Source organism: Miscanthus floridulus, chromosome 5, assembly GCF_019320115.1.
Source record: "Miscanthus floridulus cultivar M001 chromosome 5, ASM1932011v1, whole genome shotgun sequence".
NCBI lineage: Eukaryota > Viridiplantae > Streptophyta > Magnoliopsida > Poales > Poaceae > Miscanthus > Miscanthus floridulus.
The window spans coordinates 9,463,346-9,488,053 of record NC_089584.1 but is presented as its reverse complement, the minus strand read 5'-3'; the positions used below and the strand labels follow the sequence as shown (position 1 = coordinate 9,488,053).

At 45.3% G+C, this 24,708-nt stretch overlaps 1 protein-coding gene across 1 annotated transcript; it reads right to left on the bottom strand.

The window, feature by feature from the left end:
* Nucleotides 1-20,963: 20,963 nt before the first annotated feature.
* On the bottom strand, nucleotides 20,964-24,313 carry LOC136451473 (uncharacterized). The gene is made up of 11 exons (XM_066452178.1): nucleotides 23,967-24,313; nucleotides 23,756-23,794; nucleotides 23,575-23,661; nucleotides 23,435-23,456; nucleotides 23,261-23,343; nucleotides 22,926-22,958; nucleotides 22,485-22,563; nucleotides 22,332-22,384; nucleotides 21,856-21,916; nucleotides 21,623-21,705; nucleotides 20,964-21,477 (listed from the first exon to the last, which is right to left on the bottom strand). The coding sequence occupies exons 2-11, from the start codon at nucleotides 23,765-23,767 to the stop codon at nucleotides 21,385-21,387; spliced, it is 606 nt and encodes a 201-aa protein (XP_066308275.1). The 5' UTR covers nucleotides 23,768-23,794; nucleotides 23,967-24,313; the 3' UTR covers nucleotides 20,964-21,384.
* Between the last annotated feature and the right edge of the window lie 395 nt (nucleotides 24,314-24,708).

Here is a 24,708-nt window from a genome sequence, read left to right as displayed (position 1 = left end):
TGGTTCCTGTTTATAAGAAAAATGGAAAACTTCGTGTTTGTATTGATTTCAGGAATCTTAACAAAGCCACTACCAATGGATGGCTATCCAATGCCGATTGTTGATTTGTTGATTGATGCTGCAGCCGGACATTAAATTATCAGCTTCATGGATGGTAATGCAGGTTACAATCAAATATTCATGGCTGAAGAAGATATTCCCAAGACTGCTTTTAGATGTCCAGGTCATATAGGGCTGTTTGAGTGGATAGTCATGACGTTTGGTTTGAAAAATGCCGGTGCTACTTATCAAAGGGCTATGAACTTTATTTTTCATGAATACATCGGCACATTAGTGGAGATCTACATTGATGACGTGGTGATTAAGTCTGGAGATATCACAAAACATCTAGCTGATTTACGAAAGATATTGGAGTGCACAAGGAAGCATGGGTTGAAGATGAATCCTAATAAATGTGCATTTGGTGTATCGGCAGGACAATTCTTGGGTTTTATGGTGCATCAGCGGGGCATCGAAATTAGTAGGAGGTCTATTGATGCAATTAACAAGGTGATTGCTCCTGCCAATAAAACTAAATTACAATCTTTGATTGGTAAGATTAATTTCATCAGAAGATTCATATCTAATCTATCGGGTAAGATCAAGGCTTTCAGTCCATTACTTAAATTGAAAAGCCGATCAGGAATTTGTATGGGGAGCTGAGCAGCAGTTAGCCCTGGATGAAATTAAGAAATATTTAATAAATCCTCCGGTGCTAGTCCCACCTCAACACAGGAAACCTTTCAGGTTGTATTTGTCAACTGATGATACCGTTATCGGTTCAGTTCTTATTCAAGAATTTGAAGGGAAAGAACGTGTTATTTATTATTTGAGCAGAAGATTAGTGGATGCTGAAACAAGGTATTCGGCCATCGAAAAATTATGTCTGTGCTTATACTTTTCTTGTGTCAAATTAAGACATTATTTGTTATCTGCCGAATGTACGGTCATATGCAAAGACGACGTAGTCAAGTATATGCTGTCGATGCCGATATTAAGTGGTAGAATCGGCAAGTGGATTTTAGCATTATCAGAATTTGAACTACGTTATGAATTGACTAAGGCAGTTAAAGGGCAGGTTATGGCTGATTTTGTCACTCAGCATTGTAATGCAGTGGGCTCTCTGGAGGTTGCTCCTTGGACACTTTTCTTCGATGGGTCCACATGTGGTGAAGGAGCAGGTATCGGCATTGTGTTGATTTCACCTCAAGGAAGGAAGTATGAGTTTTCATCGCCTGATTGTTGCTACATCGACAAACAATCAGGCTGAATACCAAGCCTTGATAAAAGGGTTAGAATTGCTGAAGGAAATACGTGCCGATGCTGTTGAAATCTTTGGTGATTCTATGCTAGTTATAAATCAATTGGCTGGGATTTATGAATGCCGGAGTGAAGTTTTAATTTCGTATTATGAAAGATGTTTGCAATTATTGAAAGGGTTTAGAGATTTTCGTCTTGAACATATTTCTCGATTGCATAATGAAGAGGCTAATCGACTAGCTCAGCATGCTTCAGGGTATCAGCCTATTCAGGAAGTGCTAACATTGGCAGTCAATACCGATGATTGGAGAAGAGAGATTGTCGATTATTTAAAGGACCCATGTAAAAAGGTTGAAAGGCGTATAAGGTTCCAAGCTACCAAGTATGTGCTCCTCGATGATGAATTATATTATCGAACTATAGATGGAGTTTTACTCAGATGTGTTAGCAGTGATGAATCAAAAAGTTTGATGGGTGAAATTCATGAAGGAGTGTGTGGAGCGCATCAATCGGCTTTCAAGATGAAGTGGATGATCAGAAGGAATGGATACTATTGGCCGACTATTCTTGAAGATTGTTTTAAATATTTTAAAGGATGTCAGGGGTGTCAAAAGTTTGGTAATATTCAAAGAGCGCCTGCATCGGCTATGAACCCTATAATCAAACCTTGGCCGTTCCGGGGATGGGCTATCGATCTCATTGGTCAGATTTATCCGCCATCGAGCAAAGGACATAAATTTATTCTGGTTGCTACCGATTATTTCACAAAATGGGTTGAGGCAATTCCTTTAAAAAAGGTGACATCGGCTAGTATGATCAATTTTGTGAAAGAGCATATTGTTTACCGATTTGGTATTACTCAGACTATCACTACCGATCAGGGCACTATGTTTACATCAGGAGAATTTGATGAGTTTGTTGTAGGTATGGGAATTAAAATTTTAAATTCTTCTCCATATTATGCTCAAGCTAATGGTCAGGCTGAGGCTTCTAACAAAGGGATTAGCAAACTCATTAAGCGCAAAATTGAAGAAAATCCTAAGAGGTGGTATACAGTATTAAATGAAGCCTTGTGGTCATATCGGATGTCATATCATGGTGCAACGAAAGTGACGCCTTATCAGTTAGTATATGGACATGACACAGTATTACGTTGGGAAATTAAAACTAGATCTAGGCGAATACGTTCTCAAGATCAGCTGACAGTCGATGATTATGATACTCTTATGAAGGATGAGTTGGAAGATGTGATGGGTCATCGGTTAAGGGCTCTAGTTAGCATCGAAGAAAATAAAAAGAGAGTAGCCAGATGGTATGACAAGAAGGTGAAGGTAAAGGAGTTTGCCGATGGAGATCTGGTCTGGAAATTGATTTTACCGATTGGGACTAAAAGTTCAAAGTTCGGAAAGTGGTCTCCTAATTGGGAAGGTCCATATCGGATAAATCAGTCTATTCCTGGTAACGCATATATTCTAGAAACCCTCAAAGGGGTTGTGTTTCCCAGAGCGTTAAATGGAAAATATTTAAAGAAATATTACCCTAGTATCTGGATGGATGCATAAAAGTATAAGCGCCGATAACAGTCCTATCGGCTAGAACTATACAAGGATGTCAATGTCTCATAAAGTGCCGATGCAATAGACAAGATTTACAAATTTAACAAGGATTGGATAGCTAATATCGCACATAGGCAAATTTGGTCGGCTTCCTTCATTTCTTTGATGTCTTCATCGGCAGCACCTTCCACAGGCTTGAGTTTTTTCTTCATGGCCAAGGCTTTGCGAGCCTGGGTGTCTCTTTCTTGCTGAAGGGCCTTGATGGCATTGGGTAGCTGGCTTTCTTCTTGTTGAGCATGAGTTAAGGCTGCCTCGACTTCTTTCAATTCAGCCAATAGAGCCATCTTCTTTGCCGATAAATCCAAGATTTTCTGCTTAAGTTCAGCGCCCGAAGTCTGCAAGTTGCCGATGCCCTTATGCTTCTCATCAGCAATTTGTTTCAGTTGTAGCATCTCCTCTTTGAGTTGAGCCTGAGCTGCTCTATCGGCAATACGTTGAGCAGCCCGTTGATATTGTAGTTGGCGGCTTTCTAAATGGGCTGCTGGGAAGAGTACTTCTTCAACGTCGGCAGGGACCTAGGCCACGGATTGTTTTGAAAATTGCCTTTGCAGGGTCCGAGTCATCTACCAGTTGGGCGGTATCCTGCTGTAACAAGCTCAGGAGAGTTTCCAACTTGGACTTAGTTTCTACCGATATCGTTCCCAGTGCAAGGGAAGAACTTGTTTCCTCTCCATCATCGTCAGAGACGTCAATGGCAAAGGAGAATAGGCTGTTTGGGGAGTCTTGTTCCTGAGGAAAAGAAAAGGAGGTCAGTTAAGGATAAGTATGAGTATTATAAATCAACTAGGTCAATTGGTTTACCTGTTTCAAGGCTAATTTCCTATGCTTGACTGGAGGAAGCAGCCTGGAGTATGCCATGTGGAGGATCGGCTGAGCTTGCCGATGGGATATCCTCTGTGACTTCATCGGTGGTTGGCTCTTGAGGTATGATGACCGATGACATTGGGGCAGATGTAGGGATCAGCATGGACCTCTGTCATTTTGGCTGTGCCTCAGCATCTGTTAAAGCTTTGCGCTTTGCTTGGGCATCGGCAATGATTGGCTGGGGGGCATCGGCACTTGTTGGTTGTGAAGCTTGGACATCTAGTACGCTTGTCGATGTACCCAATTGTTGCTGCAAAACAAGTGTAAGGTATGATATTTAACAGATAAAATGTGAAATCAAGGGGATACCTCTGAAGGTTTGTCAGAAGAAGTGGTGCTTGATATCGGAGGAATTGCCGATGACAATCCAGCAGCAGCTCTTACCCCCTGATGATTAATGTTAATACCGTTTGTGATCGGCATAAGTAGAAATAAACAAGGTTGTTACCTTGAATGCCTTGACCAAGGTTGTAGCAGCAGCCGATGGAGTGGCCCTAGCTGTAGCCAATTTGGACTTGGAGGTGATGGTCTTAGTACGGATCTTCTGGTGAGTCAAAGCAGCTAAGGTGGGGGCGTTGTAGCCGATCGATGATATCAGGGGAAACAGGCTGAAGATCGAAGGGTTTCCCACTTTTGCTCACAGATGGTGCTGGGTTGTTAACCTGTCATAAGAGAGTCAGTTACTGATATATGAAGGGAAAAAGTAGAAGGGAGTTAAAAGAAACTTACTGCGTCGTCAGAGATGGCATATTCAGGGTTGATCATGTGCCGATATGTGTGAGCAGAAGTTGCAAACAGTTGTTCCTTCCACTCTCGCCACCATTGCTTATATGACTCAGTGATGAAAGATACTGGTGTCCAGGTGGATATATCAACATCTGTAGTATCGGCATCGGGGGAGAGTTGTACTACCTTGTTCCAATCTGTTCCACAGGTGATTGTTTCTCTGGGTTTGATCACATCGGCAAAACAAAGTTTGATTAGGCAGTTGCCCAAAAGCCAATTGACAGGATACTGCCGATGGGTTGTAAAATTCATACGTAATGTTGATGTTTTTCCCGCTACCAAATGTATTTACTGGAATTGCCCTAGGAGTAATGATGGCCATCATGAGTTCCTTATCCTGATTCAGAGTGTCATCGGCAAAGTTGAAAAGAAGGGGGAATCTGTTTTCTTCATCAATATAAGGTACCCAGGCCCTATGATCACGAGAAAGACCATTGTAGAAGCTTTGGAAGAATCTGCCGATCTAGTCTTCATTGGCCTCTGTTCCAGGAAGGACAATTATGGCTTCACCAAAATTGAGGGGTGAGCGTGTTGCCGATTCATCGTCCCCAAGCACATGGTCTTCAGCAATTTCTTGTGGGAATTGTTGGGCAAAAAAGTCCCATTGCAAACGTTTGTGTATATGGGCATTCAGCCACATGTTGATAAACCACCACGGGCCTCCTAGGTTGCCGATGGGTTCACCAAGCAAAAGTTTCGGAGACACTTGATGAAGAAGATAATAAGTGGAGCTCAGAAGGTATCGGCCAAGAGGGAACCTTACACCATTAGCCAAAAGTTCAGCTGCGGGGAGGAAGGCGTTGGTTGGTCCTACTGATCGACCACAGAAGATAAATTTTTCTAACCACATATTCAAGAATGTGGCATGTTTCCCTCTGATTAACTGTCCCGGTCTTCTAGTATTCTTGAATGTATCCCGTCCAACCGCCGATGTTGCGGGATATTCACCCTATATTCATATTTTCTGCCATAGATGGAGCCTTCATCGGCAGTTGAAATATCCAAGCCAGTGAGCATGTGGACATCGGCAAGTGTGGGAGTAGCTGGGCCATGTCCAAACATAAAAGTGTTTGTTGTGTCTGACCAGAAGTAAGCAGCTGCAATCATCATTGACTCATTCTTTTGCATATCGGCAATAGATAGCCTAATGCATTGGTCTAGCTTCCGTTCTGCCCAGTACACTTGCATCGACCTATTGACCCTTAGGTACCAATCTTTCCACCCTTTGGTGGTTTTGGGCCAGGAACGGAATGTATCTTTCCATGAATTCAGAGAGAAATTTTGGGCTCTAAAAGGGATTCTATTGACTTCTGCATTAATCAGATCAGTTGGATCTGGGTTGCCCATTGGTCCTAGGCATTGGACATGCGGCTGATCGGTTGGAATAACTAATTTGTTGCGCAGTTCCTAAGTTTAAAGGATCCGGAGAACAAAAGAAAAGAAAAATCACCAACTGTATGAACTTGCAAAAACTAGGGGAATCGAGGTAAAAGGTAATGGAAGTGGAACGAACCGCAGGGACGTCGAAGTTGATTGCCATTATCTTGAGGAAGATGGGGGCACGAGCCGGAGACTTGAGGTTAACGCTGGAGAAGAGTTCTTGTTGGTTGAGGTCGCGCGGTTGTTCGTCGGAGTTGCCGCCGGAAAGAGAAAATGTCAAAGATTGGAGTTTGAAGGTAGAAGACGAGCGTTCTGGAGGAATCTATTTATAAGCCGCTTGGAGTAGGGGTATTTTAGGACTTATCTCTATACCGCGTGCATGTAGGTCGAGGTGGTTCAGATGGATATGGTAACTGCTCGCACGATAATCAGGGGATTGTACAGATAAGTTGATGGCAAGTAATCATGACTTGGAAGAGATATCGGTACAGGATATTTTAATTCTGAAAATAACAGCATTATTATGTGAGGATCTTGCCGATGGATTATTGTTTCGGTATCTTAACCATAATCAAGGCAAGAGTGGTTGGCGATTGTGCGATATTGAGGTGTGTGAATCAGGATTAGATTTGATTAGATTTGATAACAGATCAGGTTTTGGCTTGGAGGATGAGTTACGGTAATCGGGCGAAGGCAAACATTATCTGGAGTAAATTTCAGAGCATTAATGGTTTTATACTCCGAAATTGGGGGGCACGTGTTGACACCATTTCTTGCACGTGTCAAAATGATCGGAGTGGACTAATCGGCAGGAGGAAAGTTACTGTATACGCTGATAGCCGATGAAAGTCAGCTTGTGAAGATGGTTGCCGATGACTGGTGGTGGTCGATGGAAAGGTTGATTTAGACTCGGGCGTTGCCGATGAGGTTGGAGGTGTTATTGTCGATGCCGATGAAGGAAGGCTTGAAGACTACTGCCGATGAAACATGAAGTATGCCGATGGAAAGGAGGTCGGTGAGATTTCCATCGTAATTGAAGCGGACAGGGAAATAGATAGGAGTTGGTTTCCTTTTCTGTATTTATTAGAATATGATTCATGTAAGAGTCACGTATTTCCTTAGGTATGGATTTGGTGTCCTAGTTATGTTTGGTTATGTCTCTTTAGATCAGGGTATAAATATAGATTGAAGAGCAATGTAAAAGATATATCAATCAATATCAAAACCAATTTTTACTCCTATTTGCATCTACTTACTTTTCGGTGACTTCGTCAATTTGCACATTTTTCTTTTTACGAGTTCTCATTGATTCGGCGAGTTGCATCGCAGTGCAACCTTCGGCGATTCTCGAGTTCCGCGTGAGTACCTCTTGGCCGTGACTTCCAGGCGTATCGCTGTTGTCAGGACCAAAGTGCTCGTATCTTCATCCTTGTCGATTAACAGGTCAAATCGACTGGCACGCTTTGGATATCGATTCGGGTATTAGCCCTTTGTGTTTGCAGATCCACTTTTGCATCAACAACTGTCATGTAGGTGTGCAGGGTACAGTCCTCGGTATTGCGGTTGACTTGAGTTCCCTGTCTTACTTGCTCCGTCCATTTCCTGGTCCTCACCGAGCGGGCGTCCCCGACTGGTTGGTCCCAGTCGGCTCTGACTGTGCCAGTCGGAGAAGAGTTGTAAGCAGAGGTTCGGTGCATCCCCGGCCGGAGACGCGGGTCGGAGTTGGAAGTGGTGTTTGGCGAGGTCTTCTGGTCGGAGAGGCAGGCCGGAGTCGGAAGTGAGCGTTGTTCCTCCTTAGCGAGGCCTTCTGGTCGTAGATTGGATCGCCCTTCTGGCCTGTCGTTTAGGTATTTGGATTAACCCAGGAGTTGCGCGTCGTTCGCAACGTCGTCTGCTAGGCCGAGCCTTTGCCGAGAAGCCAGTCCATCAGGGACCCGGGGTTTATGAACCCGACAATGGATGTACCAAAAAAAGTTAAAGCGACTTGTAATTTGGAACGGGGTGAGTAGCTCATTCTAGGATGGTGCATCAAAAAATCGATTAACAGAGGCAGCACTCTAAAGACATAAAAAATAATTCATTACTTTTTTCATATGAAGTCAAGTGAAGACAAACTTTACACCAAAGTTATGGATCTCCACGCGATCTACAACTTCATAATTGATAAGTTTTTTTTGAAACTATTTAGAGTCTCAAAAGTTGTTTTAAATTCTATATAAATTTTAAAATTTTCAAAACCTTGGATGTTCGCATGGTCTATATAACAAATAAAGTTGTAGTTCTTATTAAACTCTATAAATTGACAAGTTTTGAATTTGAAGTTGTTTATTGTCCCAAATTTGTGTTTTAAGTTCCTAGAATTTAAAATTAAAAAATTTAGAACTTCCAAATAACCTTCGAATGTTCACATGATTAATACCAAAGTTATAGGAGAAATTTCAATATTTGACATCGAGTTCGCAGGCCTCACAAGATTTGACATTTAATTCATTTGCCTTTCAAAATTTGACAATGGAACTGTGAATTGTTTCGATTCAAGGGATTTCACCTATTTTCTCTCTTTTTCTTTTCCTGTAATGTTTTCACCCCTTCCCAGCCACCTGAAAGGACCAAAGTACCCCTCGCCTAATTAGACATGCGTGGACGATGGCATGAGCTGAAGGCGACGTAGCGTGCGGGGCAGGGAGGAGCCGATTGGTTTAACTTGTGCTCGCCCCGCTACCGGCGGACCAGCCACAGCCGCTTGATGGCGGCGGCGGTGCCATCAGCGAGCCGCCCGTGGAAGACGTCGCCGCCCCACCATGTTGCATTCGTTGAACCCGTCCGGCGCGCGCTCTAGCTCCCTGTACGTGAACACATGTCCGCCATGGCTCTGCGGCTATGGCCAAAGCCCCAGGCGCCCGGCTTGCCGTCGCCGTTGCAGCTGCCGCCGGCGTCCGCCTTGCGCGGCCTCGCCCGGTGGGTCACCACCAGGATGACGGCCACGGCGACGAGCAGCAAGGCCTATGGCCAGAGCTGAGACTAGAGGGCGGCGGCGCTGGATCCTGGCTGCTGCTGAGCCAGTCGGGCGGCAGAGGGTGGTCCGGGAGGGGAGGAGGAAGGGCGGCGGACGGGCGGAGGGGGCTCCTTGGCGGCGAACGGGGCTCCCCATCGGGCGGATGGGCGGTCGTGCGTCCGTCTCGCTCGCGAGGGAGTTGCGACGGAAAGCGACGAGGAAATCGATCTCTGTGTTCTATTAGGCCAGGGCTATTTTGGTCCGTTTAGGTGGCTAGGAGAGGTGAAAAAATTACATAAAAGGGAAAATGAGAGAAAATAGGTGGAATCCCTTGAATCGAAGCAATTCGCAGTTCTAGTGTCAAATTTGGAAAGGTAGACGAATTGAATGTCAAATCTTGTAAGGATTGCGAATTCGATGTCAAATATTAAAATTTCTCAAGTTATAGTGGTCACCCAACAAATTTGTACTTGATCTTGAATATTTGTTTTAAGTTCTCATGTTTTGAGATTCAAGTTTTAGGAATTTTCAAATAATCTAGGATGGAGACATACCAAAATTGTAGTGCTTGACAAGATTTAAAGCTTTGTAGTTGTTCTTTATTGGAGATTATTTAGTGGTTGAAATATCCAATACAAAAAAGATTACAAAATATTTGTGAGTTAAACTTCCTGAATTCAACGTAATACTGACCATTTACTGATAACAAATTTGGTTTACCACTGGATTTCTGGTATTTGATTAAAGTCTGTTCAATTCATCAGTTGAATCCCTGCCATACTGCTGCATCACTGGAAAGAGTATTCATCGTCAATGAAACTACTGACTACTATCAGCCTGTTCGGTTGGCTGGTGGATCTAGTAAACGATCGTAAATTTTCAGCCGGAACAGTATTTTTCTCTCACATCAAACCAGTCAGCAGTAATAATCCACGATCCAGCCACGAACCAGCCAGCTATCCGAACATGCTGTATATTCATTAACAATATATTATTGATGCAATCACTTGCTGTTTCAATCACAAACTGGACAAACGATTATGCAACTTTGATCTGAAATGAGTTAGGACAAGATGATGTTAGCTGTATGCCTCACTAGAAACAAGCTGCTACCATCCAATAATGGACTGCGTATACAGTTTGATTGTTGTATTCTTATATTATATATGGAGTTGACAATGAGAAAACCTTTTTTACCTGCTTACTTCCATTTAAACTTGTCCTTAGGGCGTCCGCAGTGGCCTCCATCAAATCGCCAATGACATGCACACAAATCGAATCTCTACCCCTATAATACACCACTTCAAATTGTCCTACAGCCACCAAATAAATCCCACCTCTACTGTCACGACCTAAACTACGTCCACCCCCATAAAACGCACACAGAAAAAGATAACATTAAAAACGTACGCACCAAATTAACTCTCACTCATTCTCTCTCCTTACTCAACCATATCCGGCGGCCGATATTCTTTGGATCTCCCACCCCCGATCTCCCCACTTCACCGCTCCACCCACCCACGCGCGCAGACGCCGGTGCCTTCTCTTGCTTTTTCGTTCCCCCCGTCAACCCTCCGGTCCCGATCCACGCCGCCGCCCCAACCCAGGCCCCGAGCTCGCCCTCTGCTTCACCACGCAACTCGCACCCGTCATCGCCGCGGAGGGCGCCCCCAGTTTCGCCGTTGAACTCTCCTACCACCACATCGACCACGACCGGAACCCGCTCCCCCACGGCAAGCACCGCGTCGCCGTCTCAGCCTACTTCGGCGACGGACGCGGCACAGCGCGGCAACCGACGGCAGGCACTCGCGAGCAGGCACCCGCCGGAGGCCGCCGCCGGTGCTTCGACCAAGCCAAAGGCGGCGACGATGAAGCTTGCAACTCAGGGGAGGGCAAAGCGCGTCAAGGCGTCATCCCGCGCCCCCGCCGCTGGCTTGCTGCGGCAGACGACAGCGCCGCTGTCGCCGAGGAGTAGGAGAGGACAGACGAGGGGCTTGCGAGGTCGGGGGCGAGGACCTCAGCTCGGGTTCGCAACGATTCGCAAGTGCCCGGGTTTGCGGGTTGACGACGGCGGTTGGAGCGGTGATTCAGGCATTTGGCATCACGATTCGTGAGGTATTGATCTGAATCCCTGGTGATTTCTCTCTGGTCTGCGGGATTCACTCTCACTAGCGACTGATGCGGGTGCGGTAGGGTTGCACGGCATCTGTTCGTGTGTAAAATTCCGTAACCTAGATCCTGATTCAGTCGTGGAGGCATGGGCGGGGTGTGCCATTTGGTTCGGGTTGTGTGGCAGGTTCACACGTAAAATTTCTTGGCCGATCCGCACACCTGGTGGCGGTGATTTGCCGAGAGCACCAATTGGGGAGGTTTCTAGGCGTGGATTTCTTAGCGATTGTTCCACGTGATTGGTTCAGTTCGTCACAACGGCGCCCCCAAAGCCCTCTGTCCAGACTCAGTTTGTTCTCAATTAAGTGGAGCAGGTGGCAAAGCAGGATGATGACCGTAAGCAGGAGGGCCTGAGGGGTTGGCCGGAGGTGTCGCACACGGTGGGTCTGGCCTTGGCCCCGGCCGGCCGACGGCACGGCAGGAGGCGGATTGGGGGTTGCAGGCCGGCGTCGCTGGAAGTTGCATGGCGCCACAGGACTTGGCCAGCTGGGAGGCATGGGGCGGAGCAGGGAGGGGTCGGGCATTGGCTGTCCGGAGGCGTGCCGCAATGCCCGAGAATCAATCTGTGCCCTTTCAATTAGAACCGAAGAACTGTTGGAGTTCTGCCTTTCAAGTTTTTTCTGGTTAAAAATAAGATTTTTTCTGGTTAAGATTCTCCTTTTTCTTTACAGAGCTAATGGGATTAAGGGCATGTCAAGAAAAAAAATATGGAGGTTGGGAATGGACGGATGGTATGTATCTTCTTCCTGTCTCTTTTTCTGTCTTTCTGGGCAATCCTTCCGGATGGATTTTTAGTTTTTGGCGGCTGCCGGAATAGGGTTCAAAATTATGGCATTTTTAGTTTTTGCTTTGCCAAGTGATTCATCCTGATACTGTTCAAACTTATGGCAGCCTGAATGCAGGGTAAGTTATGTTTTTAGCGTTTTAATTCCTGAGCACCAAATATTTCCAGACATACGTAGTTATCAGATTCCAGGGTTCAGTAGCTTAATTTACTATTTGTCAATTTTGATTTTGTCTATCTGTACCGGTAGGTTCAGATAGAATTGAAGAACATCTGCAGTACCATTGTCAATTGTGATCAAATTTATACTTGTCGGATTTTAGAGTTTAGGACTGGTTGTGTTGGATTCCTGGCTATTTTGTTGGATGGTTACAGTGAATCATGGAAATTGATAGGAACAGCTGATTTCTTCTTTTGGCCCCTTGTTCTCCATCTAATAATATACTGTCATTTTTCTTTGTGCAGGTTGTACTGGTTAGCTTGGGAGATATGCTGATCAGGTAATCTTCGTTGACCTTCCTTTTTTAACCAAACCACACTTGAATTCCTGATCTAAGCAGTAGCTACCATTCTTGTGCTTAATCCTACCTAATCCATCATATGTGTTCGGAGTATTGCTACCAGAAATGTGGGAGGACACGGGTCTATGCTTTTCTTACGCCCTCTCGGATGAGTGATGTCGTATGAAGATGAGATGCCATGTAAGTAGAGAGGGTGCAGGATAGCAGTCTGTTAACATTCATTTGTTCTCCCGATGGTTCAACCTGTATATATTGTGATTTTTTTTTGAATGGGTCGTTGTGAATTTGTGGTGTGGTACATTAGATACATATATGTTTTCATTGACCTTTTGTTGTGTTTGTTCACTGCTTGTTTGAATCTGACTTGGATTTTTCTATCTGAAACAAGAATTCTGGACAAGCTTTGCTTTGTCTTAGTAAATCTGTTCTTTCGTATTTACAGTTATTATTACAATATTCTGACATGCCTTGACCTTCTGCCAGGTATTTTAAGAGTGGTCCTCTCTTCATATCATCGAACGGTAAAACTATTTGTGGCACACATTGTTTTCCTTTGGTTCCAGACTGTAACAATGTTACAATTACTATATTTTAGGAATTCGATGGAAATCATGGAAAAAACATTGGTTCATCCTCACACGAACGTCACTGGTTTTCTTCAACAGTGATCCTGTTAATGTCCATGCTCTTTGCATTTTGACTTCTATTTACATGAATGAAAATGGAATCTGATGTTATTCTAATTATTTCCTGCGTGCAGCTCTATGGTTTATATATATATATATATATATATATATATATATATGTGTGTGTGTGTGTGTGTGTGTGTGTGTGTGTGTGTGTGTGTGAAGTCATGAAGATGACTAACTAGAACTTTTCAGCTCTATGTTTTTCTTGTTTTTCAGTTTTTCATCCAGTAGCTTCGGAGAAGGAAGCAGTTAAGATTGGAGTTGGCTCCAAATTGCAACTGGAACCATGAAAATAGTTGTCACATTATTCTAGACTATTGACTATGGAAAAATATATGCTTTTTTGCATGAATTATAAATATATTCTCGATCTATGCTTGATTACTAAAAGATATTCTTTGGTTGTTTGATTACATTGATAGATAATGCCATAGCGTTAGCACGAATAATATACTCTTAAAAATAAGAGAAGGATCGAGAGGCAAAATATGCGGAAAAGAGAGAGAGACACAGATTGTACGGGGAGCTGTGCATAGCGTTTTGCTCGAGGCTAGCGAGTTGATTTCTTGCCATCTCTCTCCTATAGATAGTATAAAAAATGTTTCTCGCTAGATATTTGAAACCCTGTTGGGGACGCCCTTGTGTTTTGAGGAGCAACAAGAACGGTAGCCAACCGTGAGGGGCCAGGGGCCTGCAACATCTAGCCGCCTGCAATCATCTTGTGTGGATTTTGCTGGTTTATTTGATTGGTTCGATGGAGTATTTGTTGAAAGAGTGAAATACACTGACGGCCCTTTAACTTGTCGGCTTGTGCCAGTCCAGTCTACGAACTTGCAAACACGGAAAATAGGCTCCTAAACTTGTCAAGTTGTTCACTGCAGGTCCATTTCCCATTCGGCGTAGCCTCCAGGTGACGTGGCAGGGCCAGCGTGGCGGACGAAGCACGTGAGCCGCACGTTTCAATGTAGGCCCCTCACATCAGGGTCGCCCCCTACCTCCCGCTCCGCACGGGACGAACGCTGTCGCCGGTAGCGCTTGGACCACGCCTGGCCGCGCCCTTCTCCTGCGTCCCCTGCACGACCGAGCACCCCGCGCGGACCCTTTCTACGCGCCGTAGCCCCTCGCCCCGAGCCGCTCATCCCGCAGCGTCGAGTCAGAGATCCGCCATTGTCGGCATGGAGCCGAGCTCCTTGACTGGCCTTTCCTCTCCTCCCGCGGTTTCTCTCTCCATCTTAAATGGTGCCCAAAGTGTCGCATGAGCACTCCGCACTCACTCCGCTTCACCTTGTGCTCCCTCTCTCGCTCTACAGGCGCCGCCACCTCATCCCGAGCTAGCAGCGCCGCCGCCGCCGTCGATCTCCTCCTCTGCCGTTTTCCAGCAGACGCGAGCTTGTCGACGAGCTTCGGGGCGTGCTAAGGCACCCTCCAGTGCTCCCGCGCTCTTCCTCTCCCTCTCTACGCGTCACTCTGGCTCGCCGGAGCTACGTCGCTGCGGCTGAGACGCCTTGCCGCACGTACCGCCGCCTCCGGACGTCCTCCGCTGTGGGGAATGTCCTAGGCGAGTTCGCCTCATCGCGCTCTCCACCCCCGTGTAACCCGCACAGGCGCTAGCGCTCCACAGCGCCACCCCGCCGAGCTCGCTGTTGCTAGCCATGGGCGCCGCCGCGTCTCGCGCCTCTCGGTCCACCAAACATTGTGGACGTAGCGCCACCCCGCCGCGTTCGGTATTGAAACGTGCGGCTCACGTGCTTCGACCGCCACTCTGGCGCTGCCACATCGTCTGGAGGCCGCGCCGGATGGGAAATGGACCTGCGGTGAACAACTTGACAAGTTCAGGGGCCCATTTTCCGCGTTTGCAAGTTCGTGGACCGGACTGGCACAGACCGACAAGTTAAAGGGCCGCCAGTGTATTTCGCTCTTGTTGAAATCAGGGCGATTTAATGATTCCTGTATGCTCAAACTATTTTCTAATTTTGAGATGATTAAATGATTCTTGCATCCTGATCTTGGTTTCTTTGGTTCAGTAGAAATAATCTTTTGACGAACAAGCCTTTCAAGACACTGAATCCTGTTGTTGCAGTATAACAGACATAAGTCATAGGCCTGAACATCATTCAGAAAAACAATCCAAATCTTTGGTTCCCTACTATAGCCATGCATATCGATCCCCACCCAAGAACCTAAGGGTGCGGTCTTACATTCAAATTATATATCAGCTCATGATATATTTGTTGTTGTGGTCTTTTTTTCCAGAGGAAGACAACACAAGGTCACCACCAACTTCTTCTTTGATCTGTTCAACGCCATACAGAGGAAAAGTGAGTTTGGGCATCGGGTAATTCCATTGTGTGAAATGATGCCGAGTTAGAAAACACAAACATCGAGTAACCCTACTTGCGTCGATGCAGAGGAATAAAAAACTATTGTCTCAACGCATTTTTTTTGCCCTTAGGGGCATATGCTCCCATCCCTATTGCTGGGATGGGCGCACTGCAGGAGTGATTCTCACTCCTCCGTATCCAATAGCATTGAGGATGGGAGCATATGCCCTTAAGGGCATATTTAACTTTCTCTCCCTACAAGCACATGCATGTCCATGCTGAACGATTCTCAGCCTCGACTACACTACACGTAGTCTAAGTACCTAGGATAAGGGAGCGTTTGACAACATTTATGAAACAGTCTCTATGAAAATTACTGCTCTTTAGCCAAATAACAAAATTCCACATAGATTTTGATAAGAAGCAAACAAGAATCATTTCTCCATTTTCGCTGGGAGCTTAAAAAATCCACTCTTCACTGTTCCCTATTCAATCGCCACCATAATTACTCTACAATAAATTCTCATCAGACTCCCCCCCACTCACCCCAACACACACCACCACCACCAAAATGACTCCATTAGAGAAGAGTTTAAGCTAAAAATTGGGAATTAAGGCCTGTTTGGTTCATTCCCTCAGCTTGCTGTAGCTCGCCACAACCCAACTCGCCTAGCTTTAGCTATAAATGTCTATGCAGCCCGAGGCACGATGGCACGGCATGAAGCACGCTTTTTAGCCCGACACGAGCACGGCACGGCCCGGTGACATGCGGGCTCGGGCTGGCCCGGCCCGGCCTGAGTCAGCCGGCCCGGCAGCGGCCCGGCCACCCCCTCCCCCTCCTCACTCCACTCCTCCCCTCCCTTCCTCCCCGCAGCCCAGCGCCTGTCCATCCCCCCCTCCCCCTCCTCATATATAAACGCACGCGGCGGCCGCGACGGCTCACACACGAAAACCCTAGCTCATTTCACTTGCTTGCCTATCGCCTCGCCTCGCTCTCGTCTCGCGGCTCTTGCCTCGCCTCGCTCTCGGGTATCGCCCTCGCAGTCTCGCTCTTGGCTTCGTCCTCCCTGACTCCGGTGAGGTGACCTCGACGATCTAGCTGCCATCGATGAGCAGCTCCCTACTCCTCCTACCTGATCCCCTCCCTGCTCCCTCTCTGCCTCTCCCTTCTCCCTAACCCTATCTCTCCTCTAGATCTCGGTGACTATATGAGTTCGTGTCCCGTCTGCCCCTCCTCTGCCGCTCGCCGTCCTTCTAACTGGTGTGTCATCATCTCTAGGGTGGCCCTCGTCTTCTCCGGCACCGGGCTCCGGTTGCGCAGGTACATCCCTAACCCTAACCCCACCTGCCGCCGGTGAGCAGCTCCCTACTACTCCTAAGTCCTACCTGATCCCCTCCTTGCTCCCTCTCCACCTCTCCCTTCTCCCTATCCCTATCCCTATCTCCCCTCTAGATCTGGGTGATTATGTGAGTTTGGGTCCCCGTGTGCCCCTCCTCCGCTGCTCGCCGTCCTTCTAACCTTACTATTGTCTTCTTTGGGTGGCCCTTGTCTTCTCCAGCACCGGGCTCCGATTGCACAGGTACATCCCTAACCCTAACCATAACCCTAACCCTAACCCTCCTCTTCTTCCATTGATGAATGGTTTATGATCTATTCTGATGTACTGTTTTCCTCCTCCTCCATGTCTTTACGCAGGTCGGTAGCCGATGCGTCGTCCTCTAGCTGTGGCATAGAGCGACCAAGGCGGCCCTACACACCGTTGAGGAACGGTGCTGGAGAGCCCTCTGTGGTTGAGGGCGCCATGGCTGGTGCTGATGACGAGATCGTCTGGCTGCTCATCAGCAACGACGATCTCATCGCGGTAGGCCTAGCACCTGAGGACAACGACGACACCCAAGAGGACGCTGCTGCCTTGTTCGATCTGGACGGTGGCGGTGGTGAAGGGGTGACTGGCGACTGGGACCCCGGTCTTCTCCAACAGCTCAACTCCATCTATTGCTGATACTGGTACCTCTTCTGAAACTGTTGTTGGTAAGCGTAAATCTGTTGCGTGGGTTGATTTTAATGAGATCTATGAGACTGTGAATGGTAGGAAAATCTGCACTAAAGCTACCTGTAAAATATGTAAGCATACTTTGTCTACTAGATCTAATGCTGGCACTGGGCACTTGAAGAGGCACCAGAAATCTTGTAGGCAGAAAACTGATCAAGCTGCTAGGGTTCAGTCTAGGCTTGCTTACAATGATGATAGTTCTGTGCATAACTAGGACTATAAACCTGATGTTGCTAGATCAGAATTGTGTCGCTTGATTGCTAGGCTTGATTTGCCGTTAGGTATTGGTGAGATAGAGGCCTGGGAGAATTACATTGTCCGTGCTCATAACCCTAGGTTTGTTAAAGTATCTAGACAGAGCACCACTAGAGATCTAAGTAAACTATTTACTAAACTGTCGTAATATGCTTAAGAATTCTGTGTTGTCTGCTGCTTCCTCTATTGCTCTGACATCAGACATATGGTCTGGTAATGCTAAGGAGGATTACACTAGTGTTGTTGCTTATTTTGTTAGTGCTGACTGGGAGTTACAGAAAAAGGTTATTTGGCTTAGGTTGATTGAGGTGAAACATACTGGTGAAAATATTGCTGAAAGAGTTGCTTGTGTGGTTGAGGAGTTTGCTCTCATTGATAAGGTTTTCTCTGTAACTCTAGATAATGCTTCTTCTAATGCTAAGGCTATGGAAATTTAACACCTATGTTTGCTGGTTATTTGGGATCCTAATCCTACACTCGAGCCTGTTGATCCTTCTAAGCATAAGTACAGTCTTGTGCATCAATATTGTGCTTGTCATATCATTAATCTGATTGTAAAATCTGGTTTAAAGAGGTTCAAACCTTACACAGAAGATTTTAGAACTGTTATTAACTTCTTAAATTCCTCTAATCAAAGAATTGCTATGTTTAAGAACTATTGTACTGCTCAGGGTGTTAGACCTAGAAAGTTTGGCTTAAATATGGATGTTAGATGGAATGCTACATATCTTATGCTTAAACACTTGGTTCCATATAAGCATGTTTTTTCTATGTTCATTAATTTCAATTATGGCTCTTAATTATTGTCTGCAAGGCATTGGTATATAGCTGAAAAGATATTGGAGTTTTTAGAACTATTTTATGACTCCACTGTTGTTCTTTCTGGTGTTTACTATCCAACTAGTACACTTATCCTGCACCATCTGCTAGAAATTGCTTCTCATTTACATGTAAGTGAAAAAGATCAAAATCTAATTGTCGTTGTATATCCTATGAATATTAAATTCCTTAAATACTGGCAGCATATACCTCTATTATATTCATTTGCATTCATTCTTAATCCTAGAGCTAAGATGAGAGGTTTATTTAGAGTCCTAGAATTACTTAAAGAGAGCACTACTTGTGATTATACTTCATATTATGTTGATGTGAAAACTGAAATTTATAAGTTATTTAACAAATATGAGAGAAAGTTTGGTGCAGCTAGGAGTCAAAGGGTTGCACAGCCTGCAAGGCATACAGGTAAGAGAAAATAGGCATGGGGAAGAATCTTTGGAGACCCTGGATCTGTTGTTGGTCCTTCCCCTGCCTGTGCCCCCACTTTATCTGCTTCTACTGCTAATGAGCTCTACGTTTATCTGGACAGTGACAATGTCACTGCATATGAGGATGATTTTGATTTTACTTCTCTGGTGGCATAACCACAAACTAACATATCCAATCCTATCTATAATGGCTAGAGATATTATGTCTGTTCCTATTTCTACTGTCTCTTTGGAATTATGTTTTAGCTTGACAGGAAGGATAATCGAAGAGCAGCGACGTCGCCTGTTGCCTGAAATGGTGGAGATGCTGGCCTGTATAAAGGATTGGGAGTTGGGAGAGAGCAGATTACAACATACTGTTGACAACCAAGAACTGGAGGACTCCTTCAAGAATCTGTACCTCGATGATGATGCAGATGGGGCTGCTGGTGCTGGTTCATCTGGGGCTAGGGTTGGTTCATCTGGGGCTGGTACATCTAGGACTAGGGCTGCTGGTAGTTAATCACTTAATCTGTTATCTCCAATTTGTATCTGTCAGCTATGACTGACAAGTGTGACTTGGGACCTTTGAACAATGATGAAAGAGTTATTAAGAGCTGTGCTGCACTCTTTTTTCTTTTGTAGGGTTTCTCATAAGGGTGAGTTTTATTTAGAAATGTTTTTAATGAGGCAGCATTGCACAAACAACTCATTTATCTTATCTCCTTTGGTGCCTTTTGTTTTGTTGGCTTGGATTTGGTCATTTGGAGTTTGCTAAGTTCTTGACTGTGTGTGATCAGTTTGTGGCTGAGTATTGGTCTGTTGGATGAGAATGGGAAGAATTTTGGAGTTTGCTTAGTTCTTGACTTAGGCCCTGTTCGTTTGGAGGAATTTGGATGAATCTGTAGGAATTTGTGAGAGCGTGAACAGTATTTTTCATCCGCGCACAGTGAATTCCGGCTGAAATTGTGAGCAGCCGAACGGCCCCTTAGAAGTTAGAATCTGAGAAGAATTTATGATCAGTTTGACAGTTTGTGAATCTGTGATCAGTTTTACAGTTTGTGACTTAGAAGTTCTTGACTTGTGAGTTGAGATTTTGAAATTTGAATAAATGAATATGTGCTAACTGTTGGATGAGAAGAATTTTGAGGTGACTTACGATCACCGGGCTTTGAGCCAGCCCGGCTCATAGTTCTGGCCGTGCTTCCTGGGTCAGCACGGCATGAATTTCGGCCCGTAGGGCCGTGCTTGGGCCGAAGGCCAGGCACGATGCCCGGAGGGTCACGGCACGGAGGCACGGCGTGCCGTGCCGGCACGACCACCTGCGGGCCATGCTTGGCCCGGGCCAGGGCCTGGCCGGGCCGTTGGCCAACTATACCTTCAGCTGGCGTTTGCTCCGTTGCCCAAGGTACGGCGCTCCAAACTTTGCTGAGCCAATGCTAGTTCATTTCGGCGCCATAGCCTGCCAATTGTTTGGCGAGCAAATCGAGCGCCCAAGTTGTGGCGTCGCCCGTGTTCTGGCTCGGTGAGATGAGGCGTAGGCCAAACAGGCCCTAAAGCTTTACCAGATGCCCTAACAGGGCAGGAGACGCTACTTGCCCAATGCCCATCCAAAGATGGACCAGGGAAGTGGCGATCAGCTCTGAGCTAAATTCTCTGGCTGGGCTCAAGTGACAGTGGGCCACAATTGGGTTACAACGATTACCTATATAAGTCGGCCAGCCTACATCTAATCTTAAGCCATTTGAGTGTCATTTCATTCTCCAACTATTATACTTTGGAGAGATTATCTAGTGTCACGAGGAGACGCTATGTATGTTTGAGAGAGCACCACCATTCCTCTCCACCATAAATCGCAGTGGTCAGAGAACAAGCAAACCTGGACAGCAAACCTTCCTTTGAAGATAACCAGAGACTGGCGAGACAGCGACACACACCAGGGTACCAGAAACAGACCATGCTGTCATTACACCGGAACGTGACCCATCAAACAAGTTCAGGCGTCTTGGAAATTAAGATTCAGAATCAAGGGACCTGCTAAGTACAACACACAAGTTTATTCTTGTTGAAAATGAGAGTAAATTTTTTTGGTTATTCTACTTCGCACATCTGCATTGCCACAACAAATAATCACGACTGTCAACTGTTTCTATGAAAAGAATCCCCCAAGTAACAAATAAACATGTTTACTCCAAAACACCCATAGATGCTCCATTTGACAATCAACTCCCATGCACAAAGTTCAATATCCCAGTGTCAAACGTAGCATCCTTGCATCCAGTCCATTCAAATCTTATCACAGATCTGTCAAAATGATTCTTTGTAGCAACGTGTTTATGGGGTTGAACAATATCTTCAAGAGCGAAGCCGCGAAGGTCACCGAAGATATGAAGCCAACACAGAGCGCTCACTTTTTTGAGGAACCGAACCCGCCAAAACCCATCATGGCAGCAATGTCAGGGTCAACATCCTCAGGTTCATGTTGGGCTGACTGTTCTCTCTGAAACCATTTGATACCAAAGAGAGTATGAATTGTACTGATACTCAAACCCCAAAGGACTCAGTTATAATTTTCAGTTCAAACTTCAAAGTGAAAAGAAAAAATTGGCAACAGGTTGGGATCTGTGTTGCATGACTGCACTTACTTTCTTCTCTTTCTTCTTTTCTTTGCGTTGCCGCTTCCGTTCCTCCTCCTCTTGCTGTTGTTTCATTATTCTCTCATCCAAATCTGTAAATATTAAAAAAAACAATGGGATGATTTTGCTAGTAATTGCTTATGCTCCCTATTCCCTAGAGTTATATTGTGGAAAGATTATGTTCTGAATGGTAGAATGGGGCGACGAAATTGACACCATATATGAGGGATTTTCTTTCTCACCTTGTTCAGTAAAGGCGCTTGGGTCCTTCCTTTTCTTAAGTGCCTCAAACCTTTTCTGAACCTGCAGCCAGAAAATTCTGAGTGAAAACAAATAGCAGATGGTTAAAAGAATACCACTGGCTGAATATTGGCTGACAAACCTAACTATTCAAGCATTTGTTCACTAGCCTTGCATGAACCAATAAGAATAATGTCACGACATGATGTGCCTCTTTGGAATAGTTTCTGCTTCATCATCTAACAGGAAAAACAAAAGGCAAAGTACTACCAAACAAATTGATTCTAAAGCGGCTTATGAGGACTGAAATTGAACTTCTGCTTCTCACAAGCTATTCCTACGAGCTGGATTCTGCACAAGCAGAAGCTGTGCCAAAGGGAGCCAACGTATGACAAGAATTTGGGTCTGCTACTAAATATGACAAGAACAAAATTGCTGACTATCAAAGCGGATCCAATACCAGGCTCAAATGTACTACCTGTTCAAGTGATGCCCTTTCAACACGCATAGACATGCCCAGCGCTCTCTGATCTGTCAAATGTTAAAACCATGACCCATGAAACATGAAGATGCTGATGACAGCAAAATTTAATGCACTAAATGAGTATAAACTAGAGCTTCATCCACTTACGCTTCTTGCCATTTATATGATCCAAATAGTTGGCTGAATCTTTAACAACACATTCACATACAGAACAGTAGTACCCAGCCTGTCAGAAAGTAGGTAAACTTGAGAGGAAACTTTTATGTGTTGAATTAATTGTCGAAGTAAGAGAGGTTCATTCTGTAGACACACTAAGGTTTGTAAATAGCATTGGTATGAAATGCACGTAGTAACAAGTAGACTGAAATGAACACTGATGAACTGCAAAAGGATGAAATCAAGCCTACAACATGATAAAAGAATAAGAGGTAAGACACAAAAGTATCTTCTACTAAGACCTATGTTTACTATGGAAGGAGCAAAGCAACTACATTCTAGCAACTTTTTTCAAGAATTAAGGTATAATGAAAATAATGCAAGATCACTGTAAACACTACATGACATGCCTTATGGGATTTATGCACAAACCTGCTGATTCAACGGTGCAATCGGGGTCACCACCTGGAAAAATAGATAATGAAAGGCACGGTTAATTAACTTTTAAAATAGAAAGGTGCTCATTTTCTGAAAGCAAGTTGTTTACAGTAAAGGACTGAATGAAGTCAGAGTCCATATCTGCCTCTAATCGTACACACTACACAGCTTTACAACTCATTTAATTGTAGCAAAGAACCCACAAAAATATTGATGAAACTAGATGCAAGAAAACTAGGGCAGAACTAATTGATGAAGTTGCTCCTACAGCATGAAGTATTGAAGTAGCATGCTAAATGCACAAAGTATATAGTAAGATATTTACAAACCTGAGTCTTGCCAAGACGAGAATCAAGATCAACTTCATAGTCTCTGTGCTTCAAAGGCTGTCTTTGCACAGGAGGACCCCTTTCTGCATTCATAATTGAAAGTAGTCAAGTTTCATATATCACCAAAAACTAGTACAACTACAGATTTATTGAACTAAAAGTTGGACCACATACCCTTGCCTTTCCGGGCTTCATCCTGGATCAGCGACGGAGAAATGCAGAGTGAAGTTAGCAATACATAGAGGCAAAGATAAGTATGATCATAGTTTTGTTCAGTCTTGACAAAATTTAAAACAAATAAGACACATTACAACCTTTTCCCGCTGCTCCCTCTGTCGAGCTCTCTCCAAGTACTCTTCCTTGTCAAATTTCCTCCTAGAAGTGTTGTCGACGCCGACTGGCTGCACACAGCATACAAGAGATCAGATGGAATGCGCCACGGACCTCCACACATCAAAAGAGATTCCCCTCTTGCTCCAAGTTAGAGCGGCTCACAGTTCCAGACATCTTCCTCAGCTCACTGTAAACCACCGCCTACACATCCGAAGCAGGAGCCGACAAGTTTTTATAAAAAAAAAATGGAAGTTAGTAGGCATAATAACACATGTAATTAGGTCAGATCCGAACACAAATGGTTTACACTAGGGTTTGGCAGCTAGGTTTCGAACAGCAGGTAGGGAAGAGAAGCGGTGGCCGTTGGGCATACCTTGGTGGGCACTCGTCACCGCTGAAGGGCCGGCCGGCAAAGGGAGAAAGGGGAAAAAGGTTACACAGAAACACGTGCTCGCCTCCGGACCTTCCCGGCGATCTCGCTAGGGTTCCGCGATGGCGACACCGCGTTCCCGAGCCCCAGCGGCGACGCGCTCCTGGACTCGGCGCCTTTCCTCGGCGGTGTCGAGCGGCACCGCGAGGGCGCGCTGTGCCAGTCGTCTCTCCGGGGCGCGGGGCGGGCGCCGAGCGATGTTTGAGCCGCCGCTGCTGGTGCTGGAGGCCGCGGCGGAGCAGATGGCTGTGCGTGCGTGCGCACAGATTGAACCCTGGGTCGAGTTGTTCTGCTTCTGCGGCACAACGCAACGAAGAAAGGAGTCGGGGCGCTGACACGCGGGCCCATCCAATCAGCGAGTCGAAGGAGAAGGGAGGAACGTGGGGAAATAACGGGCTCTGCTGCTAAGCCTGAGCGGTTAGCGGGCTGGCCCAAAAAGAAGACAGGCCCAAGCTCGGCTGTGAAGGAAAGAAAGGAGATAAGCCTCCCCTAAAAAAAAGAGAGATAAGCCGAACCCAAAATATATATATATATATATATATATATATATATATATATATATATATATATATATATATATATATATATATATATATATATATTATGTGAACTCATACGAAGATAATATTATATGGAGATTGTAGAGAAAAAATGTATGTGCAACTTTTTAGTTTATGGTTTTTTT